The sequence below is a fragment of the Xiphophorus maculatus genome, chromosome 2, assembly GCF_002775205.1.
Source record: "Xiphophorus maculatus strain JP 163 A chromosome 2, X_maculatus-5.0-male, whole genome shotgun sequence".
NCBI lineage: Eukaryota > Metazoa > Chordata > Actinopteri > Cyprinodontiformes > Poeciliidae > Xiphophorus > Xiphophorus maculatus.
Genome location: NC_036444.1, coordinates 9,799,792 through 9,809,597, shown reverse-complemented (window position 1 = coordinate 9,809,597; position 9,806 = coordinate 9,799,792). Strand labels below are relative to the sequence as shown.

At 36.3% G+C, this 9,806-nt stretch overlaps 1 protein-coding gene across 2 annotated transcripts; it reads right to left on the bottom strand.

Annotated features, from left to right (window-relative positions):
- Positions 1-688: 688 nt before the first annotated feature.
- Positions 689-9,365, bottom strand: LOC102219298 (mucosa-associated lymphoid tissue lymphoma translocation protein 1-like). Of its 2 annotated transcripts, none has more exons than XM_023346603.1 (15): positions 8,922-9,365; positions 8,708-8,780; positions 8,479-8,603; positions 7,308-7,446; positions 7,047-7,222; positions 6,746-6,842; positions 6,336-6,362; positions 6,039-6,242; positions 5,264-5,441; positions 5,084-5,158; positions 4,827-4,954; positions 2,946-3,095; positions 2,206-2,360; positions 1,526-1,642; positions 689-1,434 (listed from the first exon to the last, which is right to left on the bottom strand). In XM_023346603.1, exons 2-15 carry the CDS (start codon positions 8,736-8,738, stop codon positions 1,099-1,101), a joined length of 1,938 nt encoding a protein of 645 aa, XP_023202371.1. In that variant the 5' UTR covers positions 8,739-8,780; positions 8,922-9,365; the 3' UTR covers positions 689-1,098. The 2 variants fall into 2 exon arrangements, with proteins under 2 accessions (XP_023202371.1, XP_005798333.2); XM_005798276.3 differs by having other exon boundaries at positions 8,708-8,766.
- Between the last annotated feature and the right edge of the window lie 441 nt (positions 9,366-9,806).

The following is a 9,806-nucleotide window of genomic DNA, read 5'->3' as shown; positions in this document are numbered from 1 at the left end:
GGACATCTGCAACTCCACCAGCGTGTGCAGTGAGCCTTTTTACTGTTTCCGTGGATTAAGTAGATAAGCACGTCTTTGGTTTGCAGGTGTGCAATACATTTCCCGTGCTTGAATGACTTGTTCAAAGCCTGGTAAATTCTTTTAAAACCCATCCCTGCTTAAAACTCTCCGTAACTTTATCCTCGACGTTTCTATAACGTGCCTTCTTCTTTATGATATTGCTAATTCTCCTTAATAAACTTTAAAATCTATCTAAAATAAACTTTATTTATGCTGAGTTTAAAATGCATGCAAGTGGGTTGTATTTACTAACTCATTCCACGGGTTCTTATTTTGAGTAACAGAGGTTTAGGCAGATGGCTAAAAATACTTTTCAGATTTCAGTTTGGAGAAACGTTTTAATTTAAAATAATAAAAAATGTATTAAAGGGACGAAGTTTAAGGTGTATGAAGATTTTTTTCAAGGCACTGCACAGTAATGTGGTCAAATGAATTCAAGATATCCCTCATGAAATAAGCTTACCACTCAGTATCCAAAAATGTACAAATTCCCTGATGAAAAACAAGTTTTGCTAACATATTTGACTTTCACATTGGTTATTGTGCGGATTTCGTCAGGGAGAAATTAAATTCAGCATACTTTTGTGATTTAATTGTCCAAAAACAAAATGAATGAAAAACCACCATGTAAGGAAAAATTACAGTATTTATTCTTATGTTAAAACAAAACTACATATCACAATATTTTCTAAAGTTTCACAATGCAGAGATTAAAGGAGTACTGTTTATGTGATAAATTATTAAAGTAATGTCTTCAATAGGCCAGCCAGCTTGCCACTGAAATAAAAAGTGTTCTTCACAAGGAAAAAAATCGAAAATATTACTGTCATCTTTTAAAATTCTTTACAATGTTTATGTATTTTATCCATTTCTGTTCTGCAATGGAAACGAACATAAGCAGAGTATATATCTTCTCAATCTACTTATTATCATCAATTGTGTATTTGATAATGCATTACAGAGAAAATGCATTATCAAATACTGTAAAAAAAAAAAAAAAAAAGAAAGAGAGAAAATGAAAAAGCTTTTTTACAGTATTTACTCAGATGGTCGGAAATCCAGCAGTTCATTCTCATCGTTCTCTTCAGGTTCGTTGCTCCATGTAGTTGGAGTTTTGGCAGCGCACTCTGCCTTTCTGGTGAAATGTCGATGCGAAGGAGCCAGATTCTGATGCTGCTGTGATTTGCTGTGTGAAATGTTGCCCGTGGTTTGAGCTGTAGCACCGTTTGTTTTTTTGTCTCTTGTGTGATTCTCCCTGTACAGCTTACAGGATGCAACCAGAGGCTTTCCAATGTCCACCTGCTGGCTTTCTGTGTGCCGCAGATTACTGTCCTTGTTAGTATAGTGTAGATCCACCTTGAGTACTACTGATTCCTATCAAAATGACAAAGGAATCACACTCATTGTAAAATGAATAAACAAAATGTTAACAGAAAATTAAAAAAATATATTAGTGCCTACATACCTTCAGCTTCTGGAGAGAGCAAAGTCTTAAAGTACAGTCCGGGTTAAGCGTTTCATTTAATAGTAGTGAGTCCATATCCTCCGAGCGACCCGGTCTGGAAAATATGTCTTCCATTGCCTAAGGAATGAAACCATACAAATTTTGATTAATATTACATGTGTTGAGTAACTACAATAAAAATATTTGCTCTACATCACCCCTGGCAAATTCAGAAAACAAACTAACCACACGATGGCAGTATAATCCGAGATTACACATACAGACAAATACATGCATTGCACAAGAGGAGTGTATGACACTGCTTTGATTTCAGGCTTTGTCATTGGTTGCACTATGCTGGAAGCCCATATTTGGAGAGGACTTCCTCAGACATGGAAGGCGGGGGTGTTAGTGGTCATTATAGAAACCGGGAGTGGAAACTAACTACATTCTATCACGACCAATGTGGAATTTATGTAAATACAAGCTGCAGTGTTTAAATCCAATACTGACAAATATTTGCGATTGAAGGCATGAAGGAAGTAATGTGTGTTTAAGATCTAAATTTGTGCACACTGCACACCTTTTTTTACTCTCGTTGTATGCCGTTATCACCTTTCAGATCTATGTATTTCCTGCTTTGATAACAGTAAAGTCTGAAATAAAATATCTGATTGTTTAAGTATAACGTAAATACTTACAGGGTTGCTACTTAGCATGACAGTACAGTCCTGGGTTTGATCAGGTGTAGTTTTTATAGTCGCAAAAGCAACCAGTACATTGGAGAACAGAGCTGAGAAGCTGACTTCCACTTTCACGCCGCATAGAAATGTCAGCTGCTTCTTTCGTGGCAGCTCTGAAAGAAGAAATGAAAACCTCTCTTATATATAAACAAAAAAAATATATTTTCCTATTCAGACTTTTTTCCATTTAAAGAATGAAGATTTTATTTTCCAGAGCTACTCACTGCCTTTCTGCAATTTCAGTTAGCCAACTTAAGCAACACAATAATTTCTGATCAAGAAAAAATCTCACCCAGATTGTGATATCAAAACTGAATTTCACAATGGGTAAAATTCGTTTTAAGTACGTCTGACATGTTTAAAAATAGCCTCAATCGAAGTAAAAACAAAAATAGGTATTGAACCATGAACAAGTTCCCTATTTTGAGGAATCAAATACTATGACTGGCCTTTTTTTTAATGGTATTGAAAATATCTTAAACCACAACCATTTCTCATGGGCTTTCACAGGCTGTGGCATAGGATCTATGAAGATCACTGAACAGTAGATTTACTCTTTTGAATTCATGGGGCAGTAAATTGAGATTAGCTTTGAGGAAACCTATCTGTCAGGGTGTGTTTATATCTGGTATCATCAGCAAAGTTTTCTTAAGAACCTAGACAGAATAAAACACAGATGGGGACTTCTCCATACTCACCATTTGCCTGCCTCCAGCAAACATCTCGTAGGTGTAGTTCTCTTGTGTGACCTGCAGTTCGAACTTTATCTTTGAGGGATCGTGGTTCTTTCATGGTGTGTTTTATCTCCACTGCCTGTTTGCCAGTTACGAGAGGGTCTTTACCAACATCTGATTTAGAACCAAGGAGAAAGTGTACGTTAATGATGACACAAAGCCAAAACCGACTTGTATTACTGTGCTGTAAAAAGTATTTTCTCCCTTACATGTTTCTTCCCCATTTCTTTTTTGTCACACTTGACGTACAGTATATGGTTGGACTAATTTAAATGTCAACAAAAGACAACCTGCAACATTCTAATATTCTTAAAGCTATTTACAAAAAATTGTGTGGAAGGAAAAGACAGACATGAAGACTTTTGAAAAGTTTTACATCTAATGTAAAACTAACTCAGCATTTCAGAAAAATAACATAATATAGTATGACGCTTTCAAAACAAAAGAACTAAAGTGAAAAGTTCACTGTCTTACTCAAAGTGTTTTACCTTGAAACTTAAATCAAATTTTGATTATGCGGTATGACCTTAAACCAGCCTCCATGCCAAAAAAACCCACCAACATGCCTGAAATAAAACAGTTCTGCAAAGAAGGTGCCAATATTCCTCCAGAGTAAAAGCTTAATGGTTGTTTTTACCAATATTGGTGGCTCATTCAAATTAGGTTTAGGTTTTCACATAACTGCCTCCTAGGATAACTATTTTTCTTTAATAAATCCAAATAGCTTTTAACTCGAATTAACTTTGCTTTTAAAACTAGTTTGATGATCTGAAACATTTAGGTGTGGGAAAAATAATTCTGGAACGTGACAAATACTTTTTAGCAGCATTGTTCAAAACATCAGGAGACTCTGAAATAATAAAATGCTTTAAAAGTTTTAGTGAAAAGTTGATGTATTTCTCTTCTGATCATGGGACTGGATGAGTTCTCCAAATGAGAAATGATGAATGAGTACGTTATGGAGGATATGATTCACATGAGCAACTTTGAGGAACTGGGGATATTTGAAAAATTGAATAATGTTCAAAACAACTGATTTGTCAGCATTATAATTTTTACAAGTTATTCTATTGAAATTCAGAAAATATAGAGATTTCAAAAGCTGACAGTTGTTTAAAAGACCAGTGCAAAATTGGGGAAAAAAAAAAAAAAAAAGAGGATGTGCCTTTGTCTGTGGCTCCTAAAAAGATACATTTTACTGAGATAGTTTTCTGACCAATCGCAAAAACAAATCTACAGATTAGTTTGTCTAAATAAGTTCTCGAGCACTTCGACACAGATTGCCATCAGCAAGGGCTCATGTCTCGCTTCTACCGATTTCTGAGTGACCCCTTGAGAGCGGAGGCAGGGGGGGTGCCGAAACGGCAAAGCAGCTGTCTCGTTCCACGCAGCTCTCAGGTTTCTTGGTGTTCTCTCGCCAACAGTGTGAATTTCCAAAGAATGAGGTCACATGCTACTGGTACCCCAAAAATGTATTTCCTCAGAGCCCATCGAAAAAGACAACCATGCTTTCTCAATGGGAGAATTTGATATCCTTACATCTGTGATCAGTTGACCACACCAAAAAAATACCAAGTAAACAACATTAAAATGCAGTGCTAGGGGTCATAAACCTTGTCTGTGCTTCAGGCAGCATATCAAAGGACAACCTGTTCCCTTCAGTGCTGTTTACACTGAATCTCTTGGGGCCATTACAAAATAACACTGAAAAAATTTAGCCGAATAGCAGATAAAGTATTAGATGCTATTATGCGCTAGTCTGACAATTGCTTCTTCAAAAAGTTTCAAAAAATAAAAATTGAACTGATGCCAAAGGTATTTCTGTAGTACTTTTGAAACACTCACCTTCAGACACTCGCTCTAAGACATGCGTGACTTTGGCTTCCTGGAGAATATGCTTGTTCAGGTACTTTGTGAAGATGCCAGTACTCTTGCCTCCATCCTGGACCTCGTAGGCCTCAGCATCCTCGCATCTGAAAAGATTTACAAGGTTAATGTGAATCAAACAATAGTTTTTTTTTATGTTGCTTTGGTTTTCAGTGTCGACCAATTATTGTTTCAACATTTAAATAACAATATTATCTATATAAATGTATACATACGTGGCATAACCATACACTGTGTTCCCATTTGGTCTCAGTGACTTAATGACTGATGGTATACAACCCTGGTTGTACCTAAAGAACATTGTTTGAAAAAATTCTGGTGAGATTAAATTTTTTTTTAATTGATACATCTTTTTGTTCTCTCCTATGAAAATTGAAGTTGATTAGTACACATACCACTTTCTACAGGTGTCCAGCAGGATTACACTCATGGCAGTCTGCCTTTCTTGCATTTGATTCATGACCCTCTGAACACAGACACAATTTTTGGTTTGGTACGGCTGTGGAGCGTCGACTGCAACCAAATAATTCCTCCCAGCATGCTCATACCCATGACCCGCATAGTAGAAAAGCCCTGTTAAGTGAAAAGAAATTGTATTAAATAGGAGTTCAAATCTGCTAATTTCATAACGAAGGGATTCTAAAGTCCTGGGGTGGAAAAAACGTAATATTACATCACGATCACAAAGAGAATCAAAAGGACAGCTGATGTCTTTTTTAAGACACAGATCACACTAGTACAGTATTCTAGTGTGCCATGACCATTTCCTTCTTGTTGCTATTTTATCATAGACACAATTTCTAACTACGCGTCTATACTAGTGTTTCCCTTTCCACTGTTTAAGAATAGTATTCACTTACTTCCCTTTTAACATTCAAAACTACTTTTTGATACTAAGTGCTGTAACACATCTTTAATAAATAAATAGTTTTTATACTAATGGTTTTTTCTAAAGTTCTGCCTAAATCAAGTCTAGTAGCCACTTATAAAAAGTGTTCTCATCTGCATACTTAAATACACCTACATGATTATAAACAAGACAATAGTTCAGGATCTATGAAAAACAGCAAAGGACGTGAGAAGGGGAAGTTAAAAGCAGCATTTCACAACTGTGAGATGCTTAATTCACACTGCTCAGCACGTAGCTAATTTAGTCAAAAATAGACTCACCATAAACTCCCCTGTCAAGAAGCTGAATGAATTTGTCGATGGCAGCCATCATCTCCTGTCTGGTGAGGTCCAGCAGGGAAACCACCCTAAACCCAAGCTGCTGCAGCAAGTTGCCCAGCTCGTGGACGTCCATGACGGGCGCCATCAAACCAGGGTGGCAGCTGTAATTCAAGTTGCCAATGAGAAGGGCAACCTTATCAGTGGCTGAAAGAGAGAATGAGATGAAGAAAGAGCAAATTATAGCGATACTTTTCTTTTGACTGTGTATTAGAAATGGTGTCTTAAGCGAAACTGTACCTGTTAGTGGAGGCTGTTCAGGTTGCACTAAAACATTGAAAGAAAAGCAACACAAGATTAGCATAAGTGAAAAAAGAAATGAGCTGAAATAGTAGAACCCTTTGTGGTTATTACTGCATTAAACAAAGCATGAACCATAAGCAGAAGAAATGTTGGTTTCACTTCACATCACTTTCCTGCTTTGTGTCTAAGACATGGACTAAGCACTATTTGGAGACTCACAACTTCCTTTTTACTCTGAAGAAATGGGAAAGTACCTCTACCACAATGGCAAAAAACCAGCAGAACAGAAGGAGTATGAAAAAAATCTTGTCTACCTACAGTTTCTTTTACTCAGAAACAAAGACAGTTATGCAGGAGGAAAGGATAAAAATTAGGAAAATATGTTTACAGTTCTGTTTGAGACTTACCAATATTGATATCAACAGGTTCTGTCCATCTCTCTTCTAGGACGTTAGATATCGAGCACAGATAGGATCCGCCATGTTCTGCTGTTACACCATCAATCTGTAAGATTAAAAAATCAAATTACTTTTATTTAAGCACACTTCCACAAATGCAAATAAGAGTTTATTGAAATATTGACCATAAAATATGGTCAATATTTTATGGTCAATTATTTCCCGACCTGTTTAAACAATCGGGTTGGGCTTAAACCTGAGCAATCGTTATCAGTAGCATAGTAAGCAAACCTTTATTTTCTTGCCTCACCTGCAGTATATCACTGGTCTTGTCCAGCAGTGGCTGTCCATTTCTGTACCACTGGTAGTGTGGAGTGGGGATGCCAAAGGCAGCACAGCGAAGGCTGAGTTTTGTTCCCAGTTGAACTGTGTCTGGTTTGGGATTGATAGCGATGTGAGGCTCACCCTGCCAGTCAACTGGCAAACCTGAAAAGGGGCAGAGATTGTTATACAGGTATGGAATTTGTCTTATGTGGAACATATGGTTGTACAAATTAAATTAGCATAATACCTGATTTATCAATGTCCAACACTTTCACCTTCACCCATTCGCTGAAGACGTAATTATGAAAGTGGTCATTGACTCGGCAGACATATCGCTGAGTTTTAGAAGCTCTTATAGTCAGGTCTGCTTGAGTACCACCAGGCACCTGACGAAAAAGCATGTGTGAACACATTATAATGTTGTTAACTGAAATCAAAACTCTCAGTCATTTCACCCCTTCACAAATTTCTAGACACCAGTTAGTCGTTTTTTTGTTTCCTACTACTTCTATTTGTTACCCACAAACAAACCATTTCAGATCAATGTACTCAGCTGTTGAGTACCCATTTATTTCACTTAGAAGATGGTGATGAAATGTGGAGATAAAAAAATAAAAATAATTAAAAACTTGCACACAATACAATTGTATGTTCTTTTCTGATGATAACGTATATATATATATATATATATATATATATATATATATATATATATATATATATATATACGCTATACGTACTGGGTTGTACCTTTATCAGTATTGAGACAAATTTCTGACAATTGGTGTAAATAAAAGTAATAATTGATCATTAAAATTAGTAGTGCACGATGTGGAATGTGGCAGTAAGATTCAAAGTATTCCTTTAAAATACATATACAAGCAATTTACTTGGATCTATAACAGATTTGACGAATTTCATAAGCGCTGACAGATCCAAATAAGCATGAGAAGCAAAATAAATACAAGATTGGGTATAAGTACTCGAAATATGTACAATTGAATTAAGCTGTGACTATTTATTCCCATAATTCATGAAAATACTGAACTCTAAAGATACTCAATGGTACATGGACATACAAAATTGTTTATTTCTGAAAAATAATTCGCAACGAGTGGGTGAGAAAATGGCAGGAGGCGGAGTATGAACGCTGCAAGATATTTGTTGTACTTACGTAATCTATTGATTTAAATTAAAATATTTACTTTTACAAATCAAAACATCAGTTGCCGACTTGTGGTGCCTTGTTAAAGGTACGAATTGAATTGTTCTACGAATCGAACAGTGACGGCTCCATTTCACCAAAACATCCATTTCAACATTTGTGGCGCAAATGACCAATTCGAGATCTCCCGTTTCAGGACAAACAAACACGGAAAAAGTTCACCAAAGTTTAATGTTTTAATAAATCCCCTCACCTCCTTCTCATCTTCAGAGAACCACTGGTAGCTGAGAATGCCTTTGCCCTCAGCACGGACTCGCAAAGTCACCTTGTGATTCACGGGTACGCACACCGAGACAGGGTGGCGCACAATGACGATTTCTGAAACAAATCACGACAGAACATCAGTCATATGAAATCACACGCCGTTGTGTTTGTTTTCACATGGATCGTACTGAATCGTATTTGCGGTGGCAAATACAAACCTGTAATCATTATGGGGCAAGATCCAGTCATTTGTGCATTTTCCTCTTCTTACATCAGACTGTAAGAACAACACTGTTAAAAAAAAGAGTATATAAACACAAAAAAAAGTCCCTAACACATCCGGCTGAATCACCCATAAACGTTCACTTCTCATTTCGTTTTAAGTAACGTTTTAGTTATTTCTGCTACGGTTTGTAATATTTTACTGCATACCTGCCGTCAGCCTCGGACCTGATGAGCAGTTCTCTGATCTCTCACAGAATGTGCTTTCCTGTCCTAAGCCTAAAAAAACTTCTAATATATAAACTCCCTTTCCCGGAACAAGAGAAAGCGCACATACATTACCGTAATTGTACTATGAGAGCATTCAAAATACAGGCAAAACGTGAAATTATGAAGAAAAGCCCGTCAGAACCTTTAATTTTCGTCAGCTGTGAAATAAAATTCAGCTTCATACTGAAAGAAATACATGATATGAACTCCAAGCTTTCCTACATCAAAATTAAGCATGCAAAGGAAATCCAAAGCGAGCTTCATTTTGAGGCTTTACGGTAAATGAGCGAGTTGTCTCCTTTTCCATGCAGCACAAACCGCAGACTGAGGTCACAGTTAACGGAGATAGTTAAAGACACTCCGCCAAGGTTCGTCAAACTTAATGGAACAGAGATAATTTTTGGTTTAGCAGCAAGTTCCAGATCAAATCATTCCAGCATCCTTACAAATGAAGTGATGGAAAACAGGCTTAAAATTTTCACATTTTTTTAAAGCTATTACACAACTTTCATGTACATCGTAATACAGTGAAAGTAACAAAAATAAAGCACAAGAAAGATTTCTAAACCTCGAAAATATGAGTATCAGTTTGGATGCATAAGATAGGTGTCCAAACTACATACATACTTACCAATCTGTAATTTTTCTCTCTGTTTTGGAGAAAACATATTTTTCAAAAGATCTTCATGTTAGTACTTTATGTTGTTTAACCAGTTAGATTTTTTTTCCCCATTACATTGTGAGGAGAAAACTGTCTAAATTAGATATATTTTAGTAAACATCATAAATGTTAGTGATATTTATGATGTTTACTAAAATATATCT